This window comes from Rhea pennata, chromosome 19 (genome assembly GCF_028389875.1).
Source record: "Rhea pennata isolate bPtePen1 chromosome 19, bPtePen1.pri, whole genome shotgun sequence".
NCBI classification, from domain to species: Eukaryota; Metazoa; Chordata; class Aves; order Rheiformes; family Rheidae; genus Rhea; species Rhea pennata.
This window is the reverse complement of record NC_084681.1, coordinates 944,431-968,723: the sequence shown is the minus strand read 5'-3', so window position 1 is coordinate 968,723 and position 24,293 is coordinate 944,431. Positions and strand designations below refer to the sequence as shown.

General features: G+C 58.8%; 3 protein-coding genes across 4 annotated transcripts; 1 reads left to right on the top strand and 2 right to left on the bottom strand.

Moving 5' to 3' along the window:
* On the bottom strand, nucleotides 1–8,651 carry SLC26A11 (solute carrier family 26 member 11). 2 transcript variants are annotated; one of them, XM_062591767.1, is made up of 16 exons: nucleotides 8,388–8,650; nucleotides 7,847–8,039; nucleotides 7,575–7,660; nucleotides 6,561–6,640; nucleotides 5,555–5,697; nucleotides 5,068–5,243; nucleotides 4,750–4,822; nucleotides 4,359–4,409; nucleotides 3,927–3,987; nucleotides 3,541–3,596; nucleotides 3,291–3,431; nucleotides 2,643–2,770; nucleotides 2,101–2,200; nucleotides 1,486–1,622; nucleotides 898–970; nucleotides 1–618 (listed from the first exon to the last, which is right to left on the bottom strand). In XM_062591767.1, the coding sequence occupies exons 1-16, from the start codon at nucleotides 8,583–8,585 to the stop codon at nucleotides 527–529; spliced, it is 1,788 nt and encodes a 595-aa protein (XP_062447751.1). In that variant the 5' UTR covers nucleotides 8,586–8,650; the 3' UTR covers nucleotides 1–526. The 2 variants fall into 2 exon arrangements, with proteins under 2 accessions (XP_062447751.1, XP_062447752.1); XM_062591768.1 differs by lacking the exon at nucleotides 4,359–4,409 and having other exon boundaries at nucleotides 8,388–8,651.
* On the top strand, nucleotides 8,584–13,243 carry SGSH (N-sulfoglucosamine sulfohydrolase). Its single transcript, XM_062592089.1, has 9 exons — nucleotides 8,584–8,605; nucleotides 8,963–9,055; nucleotides 9,447–9,607; nucleotides 9,867–9,972; nucleotides 10,582–10,732; nucleotides 11,093–11,249; nucleotides 11,435–11,516; nucleotides 11,617–11,820; nucleotides 12,299–13,243. The coding sequence occupies exons 1-9, from the start codon at nucleotides 8,584–8,586 to the stop codon at nucleotides 12,856–12,858; spliced, it is 1,536 nt and encodes a 511-aa protein (XP_062448073.1). The 3' UTR covers nucleotides 12,859–13,243.
* A 187-nt stretch (nucleotides 13,244–13,430) lies between these two features.
* GAA (alpha glucosidase) lies at nucleotides 13,431–24,142 on the bottom strand (the record flags this gene model as incomplete). Its single annotated transcript, XM_062591811.1, has 19 exons — nucleotides 13,431–14,710; nucleotides 15,280–15,432; nucleotides 16,292–16,456; nucleotides 16,715–16,813; nucleotides 17,111–17,252; nucleotides 17,473–17,621; nucleotides 18,116–18,267; nucleotides 18,711–18,844; nucleotides 19,172–19,289; nucleotides 19,798–19,882; nucleotides 20,019–20,132; nucleotides 20,371–20,481; nucleotides 21,268–21,399; nucleotides 21,604–21,722; nucleotides 22,084–22,203; nucleotides 22,296–22,392; nucleotides 22,871–23,036; nucleotides 23,588–23,733; nucleotides 23,813–24,142. Coding segments are annotated over 19 exons (2,592 nt in total), but the record flags the coding sequence as incomplete, so codon positions are not given.
* Nucleotides 24,143–24,293: the final 151 nt, after the last annotated feature.

Genomic DNA, 24,293 nt, shown 5'->3' with positions numbered 1-24,293 from the left:
TCGTTTCTAATTACTGTTTTATTTTGCAGCCTATGCAGAACTCCGCCTCGGAAAGGAAACCTCCTCATAGCCGGGCGAGCGTCAGCCACCTTCATTCAGGAAAATGCCTTTCTCATGAACCCTGGGCCCCGTGCCCTGCTGCTCAGCACCAGCATCGCCACGTGCACTCGCTCCACGGCGCAGCGAGGAGCAACGACCCGCTGCCGGGGCGCCTTCCCCGCGGGCGCCCGCGCGGAGTCGGGCAAGGGCAGGCGGGAGAGCCGAGGCTTGCGGCGCACCGGATCCGCGCGGGCCCTGCAAGCCAGGGACGGGCCCGGGGCGGTGTGCCACGCAGACCTGGCTAACGGCACGGCTCCGTGCGGCACGGAGCCCCCGGAGACGGCAACAAGGAGCCCGGCTGGGAGAGCGCCACGAAGCCGCGCCGCTTTGCAGCGCACTAACCCTGCCCACGGCCAGGGAGGACACCCGTCGCCCGGGGCAAGCAGGAGCGGCCGAGCCTCGAGCACCGCGAGGGCGCCCGGCCGCCTCACTGGATGCGCCCCGCGGCCAGCGGCGAGCGCTCGGCGCCGGGGAACAGGACAGCCCAGCTGCTCCGCAGCTCCGCTTCGCCGTGCTGCTCTGAGGAGGGAAGCGGGAAGAGCGGAACAGACACTCAAGCCAAGGCTCACCGCGCCGGCACCGCGGTGCGCTCTGCTCTCCAGACTCCAGCTCTGAGGAAGTAGCAACCCGCCAGGGAACCCAGCCCTGGGCCACCCACTCCTGCCCATCCTGCAGCCCTTGGGGCGAGCGTTTGGCTCCCAGACTTGTCTTCCAGAGCCTCCTTCAGTGGCAGCAGCCTCGGGGATCAGTGCTGCAAAGCAGCAGCCTTCCCCACCCCGGGGCGGCACCAAGCCTCACCTGCCTCCTGCCAGCTGGTGAAATGCTGGAACTCTTCTAAGTTTGCAGACAGCAAGACTTGGAGAACATTGTCCTGAGGGCAAAGAATGCAGCAGGCTGGGATAAGCATGGTCCTGACGGATTTCCACCTCCCCAGAGGCTGGAAGTCCTGCAGACAGCCCTGCACAGAGGCGTACATGCCCGGCCCGTGAGACGTGCAACCCTTCCCCACCGCTCAGCGTCCTGCAGCTGGACTCGCATGCTGCAGCCTCCCCTCTCTGAGATGAGGGTGCTACCAAAAGAGAGGCAGCTACATCCTGCGAGCAGGCCGTGAGCAGCCAGCCCACAGCCATGGTCCTGGCTTTCCCTGCACAGCATCTTTGCAAGTGAGATGGGAGCAGCTCGCACCAGGGCACTGATGGCTGGTGCAGCCTGAAGGCTCTCTGCAAGCTGCAATGCAGCTCCCAGTGCAGAGGATGGCAATTCGCCTGGGCTCTTCTGCAGGAACCCCTCCTCTGGAGGACAGGGCTGATGCTTGGCACATGGGAAGCGGCAGGACAACGGCATGGTCCTAGTCAGCCCCAAGGCTGCTTCCTGCTGCCCACATACCTGCAGGCCGCGGAAGGTCAGGGAGAGGCCTTGCTTGTGCAACTCGTGCAGCAGATCTGCCAGCCCCACCACCACCGTGTAATCGATGCTGCTGACGTAGTGGCAGTCCAGGATGACGGAGCACGGTGAAGACGCTCCTGAAGAAGAGCATGTGGTCATTTCTCTGATGAGGCCAGAATTAACCACCCTCAGCTGGGCCATCGTGCATCCTGTTCACAACCAGCCAGAGCGCACACATGCAGTCTGCTCCTTTAGAGCCAGATCATGCTAGAGGGAGATAAACTTTGACATAAATCCCAGGACATCCCATCCAAAGTCCTCGTTAATTTTGCTCAACCTCTGCTTGCAAAGAGCTGCAGCTCCAGCAAGCCGGCGAGCTCCTGGGAGGTGGCTCAGGAGCAGCCAGGGCTGGAAGGGACGAGGACAGAAGGGGTCTCAGGAACACGGCAGGAACCAGGGGCTCTTCCCGCCACAAGAAGGTGTTCCGTTGCTGCTTATATCTGCAGTCTGCAGCACTGAGGCCAGCACTTTTCACCCCCTGTGGAAGTGATGCGGGTGGGCACTGCGTTGCAGGTCACCGGGCCACGCCGACGGGCTGGGAAGCAGGCGGTGTACCTGCCAGAGCGTGTCTGCACACGGTGTCCCGCAGGTACTCGATGGCCGGGAAATGCAGGCTGCTCCCGGGCTGCACGAGGAGCTCTCCCTGGTCAGACACCTGCGCAAGACCCCAGAGCAGAAGGTGGCATGTCACGGGAAGGGATGAAGGACACCACACAGGCTGCAATCTTCCCCAAGCAGGGGAAATTGCACGTATGACAAAGTGAACTGTCTTCCTTCCTGCAGGCGGGGAACATGCTGGAGCCCACATCCCTCGTGGAAACTCCCCTCCTGCAAGCAGCCAGCACAAACAGGGAAAGCAACGCCTCCCTCCAGCTCCAAGCGCCCTGGATCGCAACGGCCTTTTGCTTCTCGAAATGGGTCCCTGCACTGCACTGATGGCAGCATGGGGAGCTGGGATAGGGCAGAAGCAGGACAGAAGCAATATCCTGCACCCCAGCTCTCCTGGTACCTGCTGCTCACAGGGAGCCCTCTCCCAAGTCCCCACTCCTTGGCAAGCCCAGCTGGCCCCAGCGCATCCGAGGCAAGGTGAAGCCCACCTTTATTGGGGGCCTGGCAATGGGGTAGAGCAGGAGAACCCCTGAGACCAGCATCCCAGCCACAATGCCGTACTGGACCTCCCAGAAGCAGAACAGGAATGTCACGCACAGGGGCACGAGGTCCAGCCCTGCAAGAGAGAGAGCTCGGTCCCGGGTAGACCTTGTCCTTGTGCCGCGGGGCCCTCCAGGACGGCACCTGGGTCAGAACATCCCTGGGTGCCAGGGTTGTAATGCAGCAGAGGGAAGGGCAAAGGGCAGCGTGGGAGGAGCTGCAAAATCCCGACTTGTGGTGCTTCAGGCCTTAAATCTGGGCCTGTGGACCAAAGGCCATCACAGCTGAGGACACTGTGTCACTGGGGTTAGAGCAGAGCCCTTGGATCAGCAAGGGAGAAATCCCAGGCCAATTCTAGGTTACTCACAACCCTTCGGAAAGGGAAGGGCTCCGGTAATCCTGCAGTATTGGCCAAACTGTCCCCTCTTGCCTGGCACCCAGGTGGGCACGTGGCCCTGGGGAGCAGCAGTCAGAGTCCCCGCTGGTGGCCCCAAGAGGCTACGACATCCCTCATCCGCCCTCGCAGAGGGCAACTGCTCCGCACGGAGAGCCGGCGGATCGGCCGGGACCCCGCAGCGCCCGGCTCCGGCCCTTACTCTTAACCCGCCACAGCGTCCCGAAGATCCCGGCGTCGAACATGGGCACCACAGCGCAGATGATGACGGCGGCCAGCGCCGCTTTGGGAACGTAGTAGAAGAAGGAGGTCAGGTAGGCGAGCGAGAGCAGGACCAGGGCCCCTGCGGCGAGACGGACGGCAGCGCGTGAGCCGCCGCGGGGCGCCGCAGCCGGGCTCGGGGCTCTGCGGGGCCGCCCGAGCGGAGGCCGGGGCGGCGGCGCAGCCTCTACCTGTGACGAGCCCTCCCGCGGGGGTGCAGGCGCCCGTCTGCGCGTTCACCGCCGTCCTGAAACGCAAAGCGCCGGCGCCGGCCCGGAGCTGCGGCACTCGGACCTGCCGCCCCGGCGGCGCCGCGGACGGGGCAGATCGTCCCCGTTCAGCCCCCCGCGGGGAGGCTGCTGCCCGCCGGCGGCACCGCGGCGGGTGCGAGAAGCGCAGACGGGGCGGGCGGGCGAGCGGTGACCCACGCGCAGCTCTGCTCCGAAGCGGGGGCACGTGGGGACTCGGACACGAGGGGTCCCCCCAACCCTGCTCCCCAGAGCCCCCCGAGCCCCTTTGCCTTGCCCCCAGCAAGGGTCCTGCAGCCCAAGCACCCGCTCCAGCGGCTGCTACTCACCGCCCGAAGCTGCCCGTGACGGGATACGAGGAGACGAAAGAGCCCAGGATGTTGGTGAAGCCTGCGGCGGGCCACGGAGAAGGGTCGCGGACGCAGCAGCCAGCGGAGGCACTGCCCGGCCCCCCCGGGGGAGCAGCCCGGCCCCTGCCCTCACCTCCTCCCGGGGGGCCTCGATCCGACGGACCGCCTGGCCCCAATCCTGCCGGGCCGGGCCGGGCCAGCCGGAGCTGAGCCCCTCAGAGAAGGTCCCCGAGCACCGTGCCCGAGGGGGAGGCACAGGCCCCCTCCCTCCAGCACCCAGGAGCTGGTCTCCAGTTCTGGCTGGGAAAGGGGATCTTAGGGGCCCTAGAGGGGACGCAGCTGCTCTCGGGCCGGATTCCCACTGCACCGTCCCGGAGAGCCCCCCTCGCCCTGCTCCGAGCGGCCTCTTACCCATCGCCAGCAGCTCCTGGTTGGGGTCAATCCTGTAATCGTTCTGCGAGGCTGCAAGGATGAGGCAACCAGCATGGCCCAGAGCTTTGCACGGGCCCAGCACAGTGCAACGCGGGCTGCAGCACGGCGGGACAGCCCTGGGACCCATCGCAGCACCCCGACGCACAGCGAGGGGGACCCCCGGGCCCGCTCCCCGGTCAGGTACACGGGAACTGCCTTGCCATGGGGCGCCCCCCCAGCAGCACTCCCCAGGGCCCCCTTCTGCTGGCCCACGCGATGAAGCCAGCTCGGCGAGCGCAGCCCCCAGGCGCTCCCTTCCGCTGCCTCCCTGTGAGCAGCGAAACCCCCGGCCCCTTCCGAGACCCCTCCTGGGAGCCTCACACAGCCATACCAAAAGCCTTGGCAATCGCAATGGTCTCCAGCAGGCCCATGAGCGGGACCACGGCCAATCCATCTCCCATGTCCTGGGAGAGAAGGACAAGGTGAAAATGCTGTGGGAAAGACCAGCAAACGCAAGCCCCGATGGGATTCCCTGCAGTGCTTCCCACACGTCTGCACAGCCCTGTCCCCTCTCCAGCCAGGGAGCGGAGCTGAAAGGAGCTGCCCCTTCCCAGGAGGAAACCTTGCACTCAGGTTTGCTCAGCTATTTAAGATGACATTGAGCAACAAGAAAGCAATCCCTGGAGGAGCCCAGCCTGGCAGCACCCACCTGCACCATCCTGCTGAAGGGGACAGTGTCATTGGGGGCAACCTCAGAAAACAGCGGCAGCTGGAATGCAGGGAGCCCTTGGGGGATCTTCCCGGTGAGCGTGAACGGCTGAGAGCCCATCACCTGGAAGGAGTAAGCAACCAGGCCAGCAAACAGGACGACGAGGGCATTGCGTGCTACAATGGAGAGAAGATACCTACAGTGAAATATTGCCATGAGCCCTGAGGTAGCAAGACAGACCAGAGGATAGGTACCCAGACTGCACACAGGTGTTGGAGCCTTTCTACCCTTGGCACAGTGGCAGGACCATCTAGATGACTTCACCCTCCCCAACCCACCTTTGGGATTCAGCTCTTGCCAGCGTTGGACAGATTCAGGCTATGTTTTCCTCTTTGCAGGTCTCCCCTCTTCCCCTGCTCCAGAAGAGGTTGAGACCATAGGAAGGACTGCCATGGGAAAGAGAAAAGGCAGAGAAAGAACAACGCACCCGTGGCGGAGATCCAGACGATGAAATAACTGACCCTGGCGGACAGCGGCTCCACACTGGGAGCTCTGGGAAGGCGACTCTTCATTGCCCCAAGCCCTGTTAGTGCCACCAGGCAGGCCAGCCCAAGGATGGCATCCCCAGCCCTGCAAACAGGTCACATTGATGCCAACCCAAATGCACTGCAGTGCACAAGGAGAGGTACTGCAACAGCTCCCGCGAGGAGCGAGCTACGCAGGGAGCAGCTGCAGCTCCGGAGGGAGCAGCCCGGCTCGCAGGCATCCTGGTGACCCCTGCGCACCAATGGCAAAACACATCACGTTTCTGGGAGGCAGCAGGAGGGGGAGAAGAGGGTCTTCCCTGAGCTGGTGGCAGGATACTGATGGGTTTGCAGACTGCCTCTTCATATAAAGAGGGAAAAAGGACCCCAGGAACAGGCAGGATCCACATGGCTGGAGCTGCTTCCAGCTTAGGTTATGTGGGAAAAACATTGCAGCTCCCACTGTAGCACCTCACAGCTATTTTTCCACTCACGTTGAAGCCAAAACTGCATGTTACTGAGCTGTGCAAAGAACCTGGGGCTGTGGCACAGATCTGGAGCCACAAGTGCAGCTAACAGGGCAGGGGAGAATGGGACGCAGGGATCATTGATCTCCCTTCTTGGGCTGCCAAAAATTGGAGGAGGGTTTGCTACACACAGATGGTCTCAAGCATGTGCTTTTGGACTGGCAAAATCCAATTGACCTAACTGGGAGCAGAAAATAGGACAGGCATGCTCCATCTCTCCCCTTCTAGCAACTTAGGAGCCCGTGTACTCCCCTATCTTCAAATTTCCAGCACAGATGGAAAGGACAGAGAATGCACTCTCATATCACAGCACTGAGCAGAGACCAAGCAATTGGTCTGAGGAGCCTGGTGTGACCTAAGATACGGTTGTAGCAAAGCAGCAACTGCCCCTGCACCTGCAGGAAGGGATGGGAGCAGGGAAGGTGCAGGGACAGGCGCTGACCTGGTCTCTCCGATCCTTCTCAGCGTTTGATACACCTGCAGGAAAAACTGCCGAGGGATTCCGTGCAGTCCCAGGATGTTCTGTGCAAAAAGGTAAAGCCTCGTGAAACCCCACCCAATCCTGGCTCCCAGTGCCCTGGAGGGCAGCAGCACAGGGGCTCAGCAAGGCCCCTCCCCAAGGGCCCTGGCACACACAAGGTCTTTGCCGACTGCTAGCTGGGAACTTCATCAGGGACTATATCATGCTCCCTCACGCAGCCTTCAGGAAAGGAGCTCCCCCTGAGCAGCCCCATGCAGGGAGGCCTCAGAAGTTCTCTAGCTCTAGCTTTTTGCAGCACTCCAGCCCTGAACATACCTCCACACCATCCTGCTTACACATAACCTCCCAGTAAGGAGCTGTTTGGGATCTTTGTCCCATCCCCAGCCCACCAGCCCCTGATGTCTGCTTGCTTGCCGCTGGGAAGCAGCAGCAACAAGCTCCTGGGTTCCTTGCAGAAACACTAGCTGCAACCACAGCCATTAGCCAATATAGGTCCTCGGGCTTTTTGCAAAGCCTCACACTGTTCCCGTAAGCTTGTCTGATTTTGGTTAACCACAAAGGAAGCATTGCTGCTCCAGAATACTTCAGACCTCAGAGACACCAGTAAGGGACTGGTGAGGCCCTGAACCCACCAAGCCTTGCAGCCAATCTCAGCAGGCCGGAAAGAGTCACCCACCATCTCCATTGAGTGGCCAAATCAAATACACCTCGTGGTTTCACTGGGTGCCCTGATAGCTGGCAACTCTCACTCCTGGCTATCGCCAGGCAAGAGGATGCGTTTCAGAGGGCAGGTGGCTCACCACCGGTGCTCAGGAGACAGGGCCCACCAGAAGCCCTGGCAGTGGAACCCACATGCCCTTTATGGCCTCCTTCCTCTGCCACTGAGCCACGTGCCCAGCCCAGCTCTAAATATCCTGTCTCCACAATACATTTGTCCTGTGAACAAGAACCTCAGAGCAAATCAGCAGATCCTACCTTGACCTGGTTGAAGCTAATGGTGACTGAAGCAGCTGAGGTGAATCCTTTAATGACTGGGCAGGATATAAAGTCCAGAATAAAACCTGTGCAGGACACGGGTGGCAGTAAATGAGCTGCAGGCTGAGGCAGGGTGTTTGCATGCACACAGAGCTGTTGTCAGTGTTAGCAAGACAACCCCAGAGTCTCAGAGGGCACAAGGGAGGAGAGGGAACAATTACAGGATGTGCAGCATCCTAAAAATATGACTATACAAGGCAAGAGCATCTCACCAAGACGTAGGAGCCCCATGGCCAGCTGGATGCAACCTGACAGGAAGGCGAGCAGGACGGCATAGACGGGGTCATGGAACGTGTAAGAAGAGACAAGCAGCGACATGATGGCAGTGGGACCCAGTGTCACATCTTTGGAGGTTCCCAGTAAGCAGTAGACAAAGCAGCCCATGAAGGAAGAATAGAGGCCATACTGCACAGGGACAAAAGGAGCATTCAGCACCACCACGCTTGGGGCTGGGAAACGCTGGGCACTTCCAGGAGGCTGGATGAAGGGAGCACTGTGCTACTTTGAGATCCCTCCAGAGCCCACAGTCAGTCCTAAGCAAACACACTGCATTGTGGCTTCCTGTCCCAGAAAACTATGACTGCACATGACCAGCCTCTGGCCTCCCAACCCCTCCAGCCCTCCTTCACGCTCCTGCCCTCCCTGCAGCAACCCCTGCTCGCAGCTGTCCTGCAGTTGCCCTGCTGCAACAGGTAACGGCTGAGCCTGTGCAAGACGCAGAGCTCGGGGCTGCCGCAGGGGACTGCAACGCACCTGGACAGGCAGGCCGGCCACCTCGGCATACGCCAGCGCCTGCGGTATGACCGTCAGGCCCACGGTCGCTCCAGCGATCAGGTCGAGCTGCAGCCAGGCCAGGGAGTACCGCGGAAGCCAGCTGAGGATTGGGAGCCTTTTCTGCACCGCGCGGTAAGAGCAGCACCGCCCGGGCTCCTCGGGGCCCGCCGCTGGCATGGCTGCTGCCGCAGGACCCGGCGGGCTTTCGGCGCGGGGGCGGCACAGGGGGCTCCGGCAACGCGCAGCGCCGCGGCCGGGGGGGCCCGAGCGCCGCGCGCGCCCGCGGAGGCAGGGCCGGCGGTGGCGGAGCCGGGCGCGGGGCTGCGCGGCCCCGCGGAGCCCGCGGCCCGGAGCCGGCTGCGGGCGGGGGCTGCCCGGGCAACCCCCGGCACCGGGCTCCTTCCCGGCGGCCCCGGCCGCATCCGGGGGCCCCGCCCGGGCCGCCTCATGTGACGGGGCAGAGGAGGAGCCGGAGCCGCCGCTTCCCGGCCGCTTCCCGGCAGCGGCGGCCCCGGAGGGCGCCCGGCGGCGCTGCGCGATGCGGCCCGGGGCGCTGCCGCCGCCGCCGCCGCTGCTGCTGCTGCTGCTGAACGCGCTGCAGCTCGGCGGGGTCCCGGCCCCGGCCCGCAACGTGCTGCTGCTCCTGGGTGAGTGCGGCCACCAGCACGGGGCGGGGGGGGCCGGTGTCCTGGCCCCGCTGCCCTGAGCGAGGTGGGCAGCAGGAGCAGGACCAGTGTGGTTTGGGGGACTCCCTTGCCTGCGCCCTTTGGGCTGGGGAGAGATGAGCCGCCGGAGCCCTGCTGCAGCCCCTGCCCCTGAGCCTGGTGCTCAAGGCACCACGGGCTGCAGCAGGGCCTAAACCTCCTTGCAAGAGGGGGCAAAAACCCTCTGTCCCGAGGATGCTCCCCAGCCTGCAGCATCATTCTTAACCACTGCACCTGTGCCCACCTTGCAGTTAGAGACACCCTGGCAGTCAGACCCCATTGGCACAACAGGCAGCCGAGCTCAACCTCACACAGCTCCTTTTCCCCTTCGCAGCGGACGATGGTGGCTTTGAGAGTGGTGTGTACAACAATTCAGCCATCCAGACACCCAACCTGGACGCGCTGGCCCGGCGCAGTGTTGTCTTCCAGAATGCCTTCACCTCTGTCAGCAGCTGCTCCCCGAGCCGGGCCAGCATCCTGACCGGCTTACCCCAGGTAGGGCCCCGGGGCATGCCGGGGGGGCAAGGGCTGCCGCCCTCTGAGCGGAGCCTGCATCCTTGCAGCACTTGCGCAGGACCTGGAGATCCCTGCCTGTCCCCTGCCCTCCCCTCTGGGACCTGCCTCCGCCGCTGCTGCCCAGCTTTGCAGCTGCAGCACGTGCGCTTTGTGCCACCCCGCACACCAACAGAGCTGGGCTGGTTTGGGGGCCAGGGGGGCCGGCATCATCCAACCTTTCTGTCTCCCCCATTTGCAGCACCAGAATGGGATGTACGGGCTGCACCAGGACGTGCACCATTTCAACTCCTTCGACAGCGTGCGGAGCCTGCCCCTACTGCTCAGCCAAGCGCACATCCGGACAGGTAGAGAGTCAAGGATGAGTGAAACAGGCAGGAAAACTCTCCTCCTCCATGCGTCAAACCCCAATAGGCAGGAGAGCTTGGCAACTAACTGACCTGTGAGTTAGACACCACTAACTAGACGCATGCCCCTATTCTGTACTGACACATGATTTTCATTTTACTTCCCCCTCTGCTGCCCCCGTGCTGCTTCCCCTTCCCTCTGTGCCTCTGCCCATGTTCTGGGAGAATGGCCCACTTCCACTTCTGTTCCCAGTCTTTCTCCTTCCCGGTTCCCAAGTTCACACAGGGCTCCTGCTCGACCCAAACCTCCTCCTGGGCTGCTTAGCTGTTCTGGCACTTATCCCCACCTGCGATTTGAGGCAATGGTCGCAGTCCAAGTCCTAGTTTCTGCTCAGATGCAGAAGTGCTTCTGTAGCCAGCAGGATCGAGTGAAATGACTGGAGAAATCAACAGAATCTTCCGCTCTCATCAGCATTTCCTCTGTGCAGCCAGTGCTAGAGCAGATGATTTGCATTAGTCTCCAGGGAAAAGGGAGGTAAAAGCAGCAACCAGTACTTCACCCCTTGCTCCCTTTTTTCCTGATGCACCACGCATCTGCATTCTTTGCAGGGATAATTGGGAAGAAGCATGTTGGCCCAGAGGCTGTCTACCCCTTTGACTTTGCATACACAGAGGAGAACAGTTCAGTCTTGCAGGTTGGAAGAAACATCACTCGAATCAAAGCACTTGTCCGGAATTTCCTCCAGAGTCAGGATGAGAGGTGAGATGGACTGGGCATTCCCACGTACTGCCTTGTGCCCTTGGAGCACCCTCCAACTGGGGTATGGGAGAGCCGAAGGTCTCTAAACAGGGAATGCAAGCTCTTGGGTGGCAGGGAAATTAGCCTTGCTGAAGACACATCTTCATATCCCAGCTGATCATGAATAGGAAAAGACAACTTCACTCTAGGTCTCCCCCAAGTCAGAACCCTAGATTAGATGGGAGTCCTGCAGTGGGTTTGGATAGTATCCACATGGACACTGAATCCCTCCACAGCCCGAGGAAGATCCAGGTGCTTGGGCAGCCCTTTCCTTCACCACCTCCACCCCATGCTGTCAATCTCCTCGTTTTCAATTTCTAGGCCTTTCTTCCTCTACGTCGCCTTCCACGACCCCCACCGCTGTGGGCACTCCCAGCCCCAATACGGGGCCTTTTGCGAGAAATTTGGCAATGGAGAGAGCGGCATGGGCTGGATCCCTGACTGGAAGCCGCAGCTCTACAGCCCGGAGGAAGTGCAGGTGGGACCCCATAAGGACATGCAGCGGCTGCAGCATGTCAGTCACCTCTCTTGGAGCAGGGGAGGACAGGGGAGTCACAACAGCAAGTGCTGCTTGTCACAGCAGCAAGCACTCGTGGAGGCTGGTGACCCCCTTCCCAGTGGTTACCACAAGGCTGCCATGTGCCCGTTTTTTTCACTGTTTAGGTCCCTCACTTTGTTCCAGACACCCCAGCTGCCCGGGCAGACTTGGCAGCCCAGTACACAACCATCGGACGCATGGACCAAGGTGGGGAGCAGCCGGGGAAGGGGGATGCTGGGGCCAGGCTGATGCCTGTGTGCATCGAGGTCTGTCTCGCACCAGCTCAGCTCTGCCCCTCTCTGTGCAGGCATCGGGCTGGTCCTGGAGGAACTGCAGCGTGCTGGCTTCCACAACAGCACGTTGGTGATCTACACCTCTGACAACGGCATCCCCTTCCCCAGTGGCAGGACCAACCTCTACCGTTCGGGCACTGCCGAGCCCCTGTTGATCTCCTCCCCTGAGCACACTGGGCGCTGGGGGCAGGTCAGCCAGGCCTTTGCCAGCCTCCTGGGTAAGAGTTTGTGCTGTTGGGGAGACAGAGCAGAGATACGCAGAGCTGTGGCTGAGGGTTACAATCTGTCTTCCACCTTCCCCATGCTGAAACCCAGGGTCCTCTCCCTACTGGGCTGAGTCAGTCCTGCAGCCCTTGGCACTGGCATACCTGACCCCCTTCGTCAGAATGTGTGGTCACCGGGAAAGGCAAGGAAGGACCACGGAGGAGCCGTGTCCCAGCCCTGCAGGCTGATGTTCATCAGCCCAGGACACAGTTACATCCCCCAGAGCTGGAGCAGCTTCAGCCCCACATGGCTGTCACATTCCTCTCCTGCAGCAAAGCTGGCTGAACAGATTGCCCCAGTGGGAGGGGAGGAACGTGGACAACTTGCAGCCTGTGCAGCAGCAGACCCCAGAGCCTGTTCTCCACCTCTCTGGGGCAGAACTTCCTTCCACAAGTACCAACTGCCTTCTCTCACTCGTCTCTTCCTCTCTAGATCTCACACCAACCATTCTGGAGTGGTTCTCCATCCCCTACCCTACTTACAGCATCTTTGGCAGAAAGAAAGTGCAGCTTACAGGAAAATCTCTCCTGCCAGCACTGGAACTGGAACAGCCCTGGGCTACAGCCTTCAGCAGCCAGAGCCACCACGAGGTGACCATGTACTATCCCATGCGGGCCATTCAGCATCAGCAATTCCGCCTCATTCACAACCTCAACTACAGGATGCCCTTTCCCATTGATCAGGACTTCTACGTCTCACCCACTTTCCAAGACCTGCTCAACCGGACGAGGGCTGGGCAGCCAACCCACTGGAACAAGACCTTGCACGAGTATTATTACAGGGACCGCTGGGAGCTGTTCGACTGTAGCCGTGACCCCACTGAGAGCCAGAACCTGGCTCCTGACCCTCGCTATGCCACAGTCTTCGAGCTGCTTCGCATACAGCTCTTGAAATGGCAATGGGACACCAGTGACCCTTGGGTGTGTAGCCCTGATGCTGTCTTGGAGGAGAAACTGAACCCTCAGTGCCAGCCACTGCACAATGAACTGTGACTGTTACTTTGCCTTGCACCGGCATCCATTGCCACAGGGTGGTGCCAGGCACCCACCAGGCCTGGTGCCCTCTCCCCACCCCGTGTGCCAAGCGAGCAGCCATGCTCGCTTCCATCGGGTTCAATGCCAATGCCTGGAGCCAGTATGGCCTTAGAGCCAGGCCAGAGCACTGCACCCTGCCTGCATGGCACGAGGCAGATAGAAACGCAGATGGGCTAGTCCCAGATTCCTGTGTCACACCCCAGCCTTGCTTTCTGTATCAGAAACACCACCTGTCCCTGAAGCCCTAAGGGATCCTCTGCCCTGGGGCCTTGGCTGTATTCTCAGCCAGGGAAACTGTAATGCTAACTTTACTTTTCAATAAAGCCACTGGAAGAGAACATCTCAGCTTTTACCTCGAGTTTTGGCTCTTTCCTGCCAGATCCGTTTCTCCACTGCAGTGCTCCACATTGCAGTTTCCGTAGAGCACTGCCTGCTGTGAACCTCGCTGCAGGGGGACAGCTCTGTGCCTGCTCCTCCATGGGGAAACAGGCAGTCTGGGACAGCAAATACCAGCAAGTGTGCAGCAACACTCAGTGCCAGTAACATTTAATTTAGCAAAATATAAAAAAATGTACAGCATCTCTGAAGTGTGTGTGCCTGGGGACTGCAGAGAATTGTGAGCCAGGCTGGGATATCCGGAGCAAGAAGCCAGAGCCGGGCCAGCTCCAAGCAGATGTTTTGGCCTGGCCCCGAGCTGTCAGAAGGGCCCCAGGAGCAGCCAGTGGGGCTGCAGCTCTAGCAGCGTCCTTCAGCTTCAGCCCCTCATGAAAGTGGGTGCTGACCTCCCTCTTCATGCGGTCATATTTAGCCTGGATGCCGGTCAAGCTTCTGTTTGGGGCCTCTAGCTGGATCACACCTCCCTTGAGCTGGCTGCGGTGATGCAGCAGGACCACTCATTGCCTTTTCTCCTGCGTCAGCTCCTCCTGCAGGCTATTCACAGCCTTGGCTGGGCACTCTGTCAGCTTGGAGCTCTCAACGAGACGTGGGGAGCAAACCATGACAGTTTCTCCCAGAGGGTAGCACCTATTTTAGAATAGGCAAATGAAGCTCAACAGGACAGACAGACCTACTCTTTATTCACAGTACTTCCACCTCGCTAAACACCCACATGCAGATAGATGGTCCCTTCTCAGCCCTTGCTGGAGACGCAGGTCCTGGCTTCACCCAGGGTTCAGCAGCAAGGGAAACGCTGCAGAGTCCCAGCACATCTCGGTCATTGGAGCATGAACCCTCACCAACACTGGTGGCTGAAGGCTCTACAGCTCCCAAACCCTTTTCCCCAGCTTTCACCTCCCACGCCCAGCAAATGCTCTGAGCTTGGCTCAGATGCTAAACATGTAAGCCCAACATGCAAAAGGGGCTCAGCCTCTTGCCTGTATCCATTCCAAAGACACAATCAAGAGATTCTCTGTAGTCCCTTGACAGGTTAACAACTTTGGCACATTAACAGGTTTCTTGTCTCAGCAGGCATTTGGGTTTCTTTTCCTGTAATCAGGGTTCCCCATCCCCTGGGGTTCTGCAAGCCCTCAGAAGCACCTCTGGTAAAGAGCCCAAGCATTTCAAATCTAACTCATTTTAGCAAGAAACAAAGCCAGATTCAAAGACAAGAGCCAGGCTTTGAGGACAAGAGGGAATCCAGCTTTGCTTTTAAAAAGAAAAGGCCAAATTCAGCCTATGAGAGCAACCATATCATAATGCTCTGCCCTGCAGTATACAGTGGAGATGTGCTACACACGGAGGCAGGCAGGCCTCAAGACCAAGTGATTGAAAACTGCTCCCACATCGGCAGTGACACAGGGATAGTCAGCACCTGAGGAGGTGAAGGAAAGAATCAGCATCAGAGAGAAACAGTTTGCACAGAGCTCAGCTTGCTGGGGGATATGCACCTCTCAGCTGCTGGCTTTTCCTAGGGCACCTTTCCTGCAAAGCCCCTTCCCACTGGTGGCAGCTCTGGGTGAGTTACACAAGCCACATGGCTTCCCATGGCAGACAGCCCCAGAGCAGCACCATGTCACTGCTCCTCTACAGAGCTCGGGTGCTCTGGCCCGATCAGCACACTTCCTTTCAGTCCTTCATCCACCAGTCCTCACCCCCTTGCATGGCCTAATCCAGTGAAGCCCCAGCCCCAGGGCAAGCGACTTGGCCCATGCTGGGCAGTGCTTTGATGCTTGGTTGGATCAACCCTTTACTCTTTGACATGAAAAAAGTGGCTCCAGTGCCAGTCACTGTGGCAAAACCCTTCCACTCCATGGCTGAGCCATCGGGATCCCTTCCCAGCTGCCTGCCCTGGCACTGGCTGGCAGCACTCCTCCAAAGGCAGCCCAGAAAAGCCACCCTTTTCCCATAGGCTCAGAGGAAGCTGAGGCCAAACGCGCTTGCCTGGGTGTCACTGTGATAGGAGAAGTCATCCACAAGGGCACCATTGGCCAGGACTTGCTGAGGAGGACTTGTGACGCCCAGCACGGTCACAGCCTTCAGTAGCAGCCCATCTACCTGGTCGTTTACCTGCAAAAGCTCGCTGAGCACGATGCCCTGCAGCGACAAGAGGAGCTTGTTACAGATCCCCTGGGCTACGCACAGCCCTCCAAGCTCCACAGCTACGTGCAGCCTTCTGCCACCCTCCTGCGTCCAGCTGTGCGCAAACCCTGCTGAGCCTCTCTGTAAGGCAGAGAGGAATCGAGGTGGGAGCGGGGCCTTGGCAGCCCCACAGCACAGTGGGTCTCCCTGAAGGGCATGGCTCCAGAGCTCAGGACAGGGCGGCTGCAGGGGCTGGCCTGGCTCTCCTGGAGGGAATGAACAGGGCTGGGTACAGGGAGGTCCTGCTCTGCCTTGCACACCTCCAACACTTCTTGGAAGTGCAGCATTGATTCAGTGACCACATTCTGGCCTGGGCTGCACCACACCAATGCTCCACCTGTCTGCAGGGCACAGGTAATGCCAGTGGGATGGGACAAGTGATCTGCAGTCATCAAACCTCCCAGAGCCATTTACTGGAGTAACAGGGCTGAGCAACATCCACTCCCGCATGGCACCTTTTCAAGGTGACCACTCTCACCCGTAGCACTTGGGGTGCAGCTTCACCCCTTTCCTGCTGCTCCAGGGGCTCTTTGGGAGTTCCAGGCTCTGCCAGGGCTCTTCTGTTCTGTCAGAGCTGCACCTTGTTGGTGCAGAGTGCTGTAACTCACAGCCCGCAGGGACTGCAACTCCCTCTGTATCCTACAAGGCCAGACTCAGCCCAGTGATTTTGGCATGACAGCTACAGACTGTCTTTGCTGCACCACAGCACAGTGCCCCCTATGAATACTCAACCTCCAAGAGCACTGGTGTCTGCACAGAGCAGGAAATATCCCATCAGAAGCCTCCTGCCACCAGGCCCCCTCCCCACACTCACGTGCGTCGCCAAGAAGACGATCTGTGTGTAGTCCCCGTTCTCGAAGGTCTGCAAGCTCTCCCCGTCATCCCAGAACAGGTCACCCCTGGCAAACCCATCTGTCATCAGTGCCACAATCAATGTCATCCCCTTCTTCCGGGACTCAACAGTTCTAAACGCAGGCTCCTGGGGTTGTGGACAAGGGTGGAGGGGATCAGACATGACACATGCAGCAATAATCACCTTGAGAGCTGACAATGCAAGTTTGGACACCTTTTCCTCCAACGCTGGTTGAGAACTGAAAGCTCACAGCTTGTTCTGCAATGTCCAGTTTGCAGGCAACTACTTCATGCATTCTCTGTTCTGCCCTCTTCCACATATATGGTTTTGACAGTCATGATTGCAAAATGTCACCAGGGCTTCACTTTAGTAGAGGGAACTCACCTGCAGAGGCAGGATGTGTCCTGCTCGGACATGCACATTAATCGTGTCCAGAGGAGCTGGTAAGAGGATCCACTGGCCTTTGCTGTGGATAGTTGAGTCCTAAATAACAACAGACAGAGGAAAGAACATATCTTAGGGGCAAGTATATCCGAGAAAGACCTCAGCCAGGCATCACAGCTCTCAAACTCCCACAAGTAAAAGCCCACAAGAGGTAAAAGCCCTAAATAACTAACAGCCTTGGGAAAACTCGGTCAGGGTCTGATACCACAGATGTGATGGAATACATATGGCCCAGAAGAGAAACCACTGCTGCCCCAGAGCTTCTACATCAGTGCTGTTCCCCAAGACCTCTGCAGCCCAGTGCTGCTGGGAAGAGACAGTTAAGGAAGCACTTACCCCAGCTAAGCTGTACCAGGTTCCTGCCGGGAAGTAGCCACTGACTTTGGTCTTTGCTGCCTCAAGCACTGGTGTGATGAGGAGCCCTGCACCCCACATGAGCTGGCGGTCTACAGTCCAGGTGTTAGGGTCTTTTGGGAACCTGGAGAAGGATCCACAAAGCAGGACTGTAGTTGCCAGGGCTTTACTCTGCAAGAGACTCTGTGCTTACCTCCCACTGAGTCACGACACAGACCTGCAGCTCCACACAGCCTGCAGGAGATCGCACAAGTGGATATACCACCCTGCCCCATCCTGCCATCCCCAGAGACACTCTGCTCAGCCACCACTGCTCCTGGCTGGGGGCCCAGCTGGACACTCACTCAAGGAAGAGCGGCCGCGCCACTGTCTCCCCAGCAGAATGAGCTTTGTGGAACAGGGTGTAGAGGTATGGGAGCAGAGAGTAGCGGAGGTAGAGGGCCTTCCTCATGGCATTCTGAGCAGCTGGGCTGAAGGCATACGGCTCCTGAGGCTGCAAGGAAGAAGCTGAAGTGAGACACTTGGACTGTGCAGGCAGTACATGAGATGAATGGGGAAATATGTCTTTTGGGGATATGAGATGGACTTGGCCTGCACAGCAAGGCAGCAACAGCCTCAGGGAGACCCAACTCAGCTCATATCCTGCATGCACAAGCCCAGTCCCAAGCAAGCATGGCCCTGCAGCACTCAGACTGTATCAAAGCAGGCAGGTTTGACTTGTTAGAGTGGTCTTTCCATGTGCTCCTCTCCTGACACCAGCTCCTGAGCAGGACACAGACCCAGGGGCTATTCAGACTGGTCGTTAGCCGTGCACATCACCAATTCACTGAGCTTGGCCCTTCCACCAAATTGCCCCTCTGCAAATCTCCCTGCTGAAGCCTCCCCAAGAGCCTCCAGCAGGGAGAGCAGGAAGGACTTGGCTGGCTGAGATCCTCTTTAGCAGGGTGAGCACTCCCTGCTCCTTGGTTGATGCCTGCCCATGCTCACCCGGTTGCCGTGATCATTATGATTCCTCATGAAGGGGTAGAAGGTACCCAGCTGGGTCCAGCGCACACACAGCTCTTCAGTTGTGTCACTCGCAAAACCGCAGATATCCGCCCCAACCAGCGGCACACCAAAGAGATTGAAGAGCAGCACCTCTGTGGAGGGGACACAGACAGGATCAGGGCTGTGCAGCACCTGGGGCACAGAAACACGCTGCCAGGCTCCAGAGCCCATCACAGCACAGGGCCAAGCCCCGTCTCTGGCAGAAGCTCCATCTCCAGCAAGCTGGAGTAGACTGGTACCACAGCTCTGAGCTCAGAGACATAGCAAAGAGACTGGCAATGTTGGCACAGATTTGAAAGACCAGAAGGGATATCTCCCCCAGTAGGAGTTCCTGCAAGCTTTAGGCCCAAGGAAAGCTGGTGGGAACAGACCCCATCCCATGGCATTGCAGGCTGTGAGGGTTGCTGGACTCAGAGCTGACTCTAAAAAAGACTGTGAGGAAGTGAAGAAGCCATAGAGAAGTCTCCCAGCTTCTAGAAAGGTGCAGTTCCCTTCAGGGAGGAAACAGCAGAGGGATGCAGCCCCAGGAGCCCACCTGGTATGGAGTAGGACAGCTGTTCCCAGTTGCTCCAGACATCCCCCGTCCAATGACCAGCATAGCGCCCGTGACCAGCAAATGTGGATCGTGAGATCACGAAGGGGCGCTTCCCCCGGATCCTCACCAGTGCGCTGTGGGGACGATTTGGGTCAGTCTGGCCAAGAGAAGTCCCTGGGTTGCAGCAAATGCCCTATGTGCTGCCCTGCACCAGTGATTCCTGGCAACGGTGCAAAGCTGACACACACCAAGGCAGACACCCACTGCCACCTCACATGTAAGGCAGGTGATGTCCAGGCATCCCTCCTGACCAGACATCTCCAGCATTCCCTCCTCTCCCAAAAATTAGGGACGAGCAGATGACTGTCAGTTCCTTGAGGCTCCTGGGAGCAGGAGAACCAGTCTCCTGTAGGAGGGGGCACTTGCCTTAAAAAAGGCTGCAACAGAAGTCTCAGACTTACTCATGGGAAGCAATGGCTTCTGTCAGCCCATACAGACTGTGGAGGTTGTAGTGAGAGGACAGGTACTGCTGGCTAGAGGCACAAAGGGTTCCTGCTTGAAGGCGTCCCCCAAACACACCTGCATGGAAGAGAAGATAGTGAGAGCAAAATCAGGATAGCAGTCATCTCTGCACTAGGGAAAGGTTCAGTGCCCACAGCTACCTTCCTCAGTGGTCAGGGGTGGCACAGGCCCATGAGCTACCAGAAGCAAATGATGCTTCATTTTCCTGTGGAAGGGCACAGCACCCCTTAAGGAAAGTAATGCCTTTGCAATCACTGTATCCAGTGTATCTGCCCTCTGACTGCAGAGAGCACTCACAGCACTCATGCAAAAGCAAGACCTCCCAGAAAACGAGAATCAGCATTTCGGTTCATTCATCACATCCAGTTCCAGTTCCTTACCTGCTCTTCCATGTTCAAAGCCTACACCTGCAGCAGATGTGCACAACAGCACTGAGAGATGGCTTGAGGCTGACCTCTCCCAGGGTCCCTGCGTGTTCTCGCACTTTACTTAGAGAGCCTACCCCCCCCTACTTCTCCTGGTGCTCTCTTCTCCCCAGACAAGGGCCAGTACCTGCTTTCCTCACCTGGCACATAGGGTGGGTCCTCCAAGTTGTTGCTGGGGCAGCCGTCCTGAGAGCCCTCCACAAAGTTCGATGGCTCGTTCATGTCCTGGAAAGAGAAAAGATTTTTTGTTTCCGGACTAGGACATGGCAGATGCCTAGGGAATGAGACAGGGAAGTACACCAGCAGCCTTGCCAGGGCTCCTGGCACCCACTGGGCCTCATGAGAGGGAAAAGCCACTTACAATCCACATGCCATCAAAGGGCACTTGGTCATGGAACTCCTTCACCATGTCATACCACCACTCATGTGTCTCTGGGTTGGTAAAATCTGGGAAGGCTGTTGGGCCTGGCCACACCTGCAAGAGGAAGGAAGCAGCAATGGGGAGAACCCTGCCATTCCCATCCCCACTGCTTCGCACGTGCCCACATCTAGATTGACTGCTTTTTCACCATGGCCATCTTATGGGTGCTTTCCCCCATCGCTCAGAGCTGCTGTGCTCAGCAGCATTCCCAACTCCATCTCACAGCTACTGAAGAACCAGGAGAACGTGGGGCACTTCATTCCCACAAGCTCTGCTAAATCCCAGCACATACCTTCCCGATCAGGGGCTGTCCAGTGGCATTTAGGATGAATACCCCTCGCTTCAGTCCATCATCATAGGGTTTGTAGGTGCCAGGAGGCCCAGAGCTGCTGATCCCTGGATCCTAACAGGACACAAATTAGTGACTCCAACAGTGAACAGCTTCTTGCACTCCAGGCACATTGAAGAGAAATACAAGGCTCTCATCTGCATTTGCCCAGTCTCCCAGCACCAAGGTACAGGGTTGCATTCAGCCAATAACTTCTGCAAGAAATTCTGCAAAAATTTTGGTGAGCAAAGGACAAAGAGCCTGAGGAAGCAGCATGCACTGGCACAGTGACAGCTGAAGAAGGGGTTTCCAAGGTTTTTACTCCTGTTGGAGCCTGAAGGGGAAACTGCGAATCCAGGTGACGCATAGTTCAAGGCAAATGCTGCATCAGTGGTTTTCCAAACTGAAAACGTGCTCCCAGCTTCAGACACATGAATTGTGTCCTGCAGCCTCCTCTCCTCAGTCTGTGACTGCTAATCCTGCCTTTAGACCTGAGATCTGACCAAGTCAAAGGCAACTTTTGCCAAACTCCCCTAGACACCTCAAGTACACCTCAAGGAAGGCAGCGACTTCCACTGAACAAGCAGCAACACTGACCTTCAGCCCCGGTCGGCAGAAAGGGAGGGGGCTGGGACGTCAGAAACACTTGGAACTACATGTTTGATCCACTGAGGAAGGTCTGTTGTTGTTCTTGGACAGCACTTACTCATACATGCATGTGACAGACTGGTGGGTAACCAGATCACGAGACTGCAGCCAAATCCTGGCTTGCTACAGTTCTTTGGTTTTCCAGTCGTTTGCACAACAGACTAGAGCTCATCTGTGCAGCACAAGTAGGGAAAAGCCAGAGGCATCACTCACCACAATCATGATGTACCTCAGGCCACTCTGGTGAAAGTCCCGCACCATGTCCGGATAGTCCTTGAAGGTTTTCTTGTTGAATGTGAAATCTCTCTTGGCATCCGTGTAATCTAAATCATTCCACTGCACATCCTATGGAGACCAAGACCAGCATGTTATGGGAGGTTCAGGCCTTGCCTGCACAGAGTTGTACCCCAAAACCCATATCAGGTACCCCCACCCTGCCAATGCTCTCCAGTCAGCCTCTGCATGGTTGATTTTGAGGAGAGGCTTCACTGGCTTCATAACTGCTCATCCTAACTCCAGATGGTTTCCTGGACAGTGGCTGAGACCTACCAAGGGGAACCGGGCTGCTGTCATGTTGATCACAACCTCTCGGGTAATAGCAGTGGAGGAGTAGCCCCAGCGGCAGAGGTGGAATCCCAGGCCCCAATATGGGGGCATGAAGGGGTACCCTGGAAAGGAGGAGAGAGAGGGTTAGCATAACCGGCAGAAAGACCACACAGCATCAAATTCACCCTGCAGCCTCTCTGTCACAGCAGCCAGAGGCATAGCAGCCAAGGCACTTCCCCTCCTGCAGCAGGAGGAAGGGGACAGAGGGGTCTTTGAGAGAGGGATAATATTTGCTTTTTTCCTAGCCACCGCTGGGCTTTGCAGTTACAACATGGGCCAAGCAAAAGCCTTTCACCCTTGAAGCACTGCACAGAAGCCAGGTGCTGTCAGTTCACTCCTAACAACATCTGGACTCCAAGGCAAAGCTGACCTGGGGATTGTGCCCCCTCCCAGCCCGCAGGGCCCAGTAGTTCAGGCTCCTACCAACAACATCCAGGTACTGCCGCACGACACTCTTGGGATCCGGGCCCAGGAAGACATAGAAATCCAGAATCCCACCCGTCGTTCGCCAAGTCAAGGCTGGACTGGGCTGCAGAACCACGTCTGGGGAGAAGCACCAGCATGAGAACAGTGGGATGAGAAGAGAGACTCAGGCCATCCTGTCACCCCAGCACCAGAGTTTTCACAGGACTCACCCATGGCATTGCTGTTCAGCAGGAAGACTCCATGGGCCAAACCTCCGTCCTCCATCACCAGGTAGAAGGGGTGGGAGCCATAGAGATTGACCTGGGGCTGGAGGAGAGCACAATACCAGCAAAGCTCTGTGGAAGCAGCACAGAACCCACCTAATGCCTGCTGGCCGTAACGCGTCAGCCCCTAGCATCCTGCCAGAAATACCGTGATGGCTTAGGATGCAGACCTAGGGCTTATCTGCCCAAATGCAGCCTGAATCAGCAGAGCTCTCCCCCAAACGAAAACCCCAGGCTATTGGCCCAGGTACCCGCATACTAGGAGAAGGCAGCTCCTGAGCAGCACAGCGTGGAACCCACAGGTGTGGAACCCCAAGTCTTGGGATGATGGTCCCAGAGGCCTGCCCTGGGCTGAGAGCGAGTGCTCTGCTGTCTCTACACACAGACAGCTCCCAAAGCTTAACAAACATACACACATATTTTCTCAGCCTTGGACAAGAAGGAAATAAAGGAACAGAAAGGAATTCGGGGCCCCTTCCCCAAGTATAGTTATTTCTCTTTTTCTCAGCCTCACTGCGTACTGTGGGTGCCATGTCCCGATTCCACAGCGTGATTTTGGTCCATGACGTGTTGAGGATTAGTGATGTCAGATGTTCCCCTAGCCCAGCGATGAAATGAGATGGCAAGGAAGTAGAAATCTGCAGGAACTGGTCTGCGAAGAACAGAGGTGCCACAGTCGTGTTCAGCCTGCCAAAGAGAAACAGAGACTCCCAGCAAACAGCCTTGGCTGCGCCAAGCATTGCGGGGAGGGAAGAGCGGCTCTGCAGGAAAGCTGCAGCTCTGGGAAGCAACAGAAATAATCACAAACAGGTCCCTTAGTCACAACACAAAAACCAGGTTTCAGCTGAGCTCCAGGAGTACTGCTTCCCTTTTCAGTGAGACACTGAAACACTGACTTGCAGTTTTAGGTAAGAGTGGAGTCAAAAACTCACAGCAGCTGACTGCTGCCCTGGTCCCAGCATACAGGCATTGCTGTGACTTGTGCCACCAGCTCCTGATTCCAGGCAAAAATCCCTTTGGAGCAGCTTCCGCAGGGCAGAGTCAAGAAGAGGGATCAGCTAGTGCTGGCCCTTTCTTGCAGGGGCACAGCCAGCTCTGGGCAAACCCAAGGAGCTGAGACGGTGGAGCACGAAGCAAAGGAGCGGGGGACAGCACCGTCGCCAGGGCAGCAAGAAGAGCGTTCAGCAAGGGGCCGAGGCCCGGGGCGGGTGGCCGGCCGGCCACGGCAGGGCACTTACAGCACCTTCCCCGTGGACTCCCTGTAGACGACGAGGCCGAAGGGATCCTCGCTGAACTGCAGCCCGTAGAGCGTGGCGGCAGCCCGGGCGCTCGCCCGCGGCGTGTCCAGCGGCACCTCGTAGCGCTGGCTGGCCGGGTCGCGGAGCTGCCGGGGGGGGGAGAGCGGGTTCAGCCGGGCCCGGGGGGCCGCGGGCCGCGCCCGGGGGGGGGGAGCCAGGGCGCACCGTGAAGCGCAGCCGGCTGCGGGTCTCCAGCGCCACGTCGAGCCGCAGGGTGCCCACGTCCCCGGGGAGGAAGCTGGCGGCGCAGCGGCGGAGCAGGGCCGTGTAGCCGCCGGCGGTGGCCGTCAGGTTCTCGGCGCGGTAGCTGCGGTAGCCGCGGGGGAAGAAGCACCAGGGCGGCCCGCCGCCGCCGCCGCCGCCGTCGGGGCGCCCGGGGCCGGCGGGCGCGTAGCAGCAGCCCCGCGCCTCGCAGTCCGCCCGCGCCAGCAGCCGCTCGGCGCCGCAGTCGAAGCGGTCGCCCGGGGGCACCTCGCAGCGGGCGGCCCCGGGGCTGCGCGCCCCGACGGCGGCGGCGGCGGCGGCCAGCGCCAGCAGCGCGGCGGCGGCCGGGCCCCGCGGCGCCGCCATGGCCCGCGCCGCCTCCCAGCGGGCGCCGCGGCGGCGGCGGGCGGGCCCGGCCGCGCGCGTGACGCCGCCGGGGCCG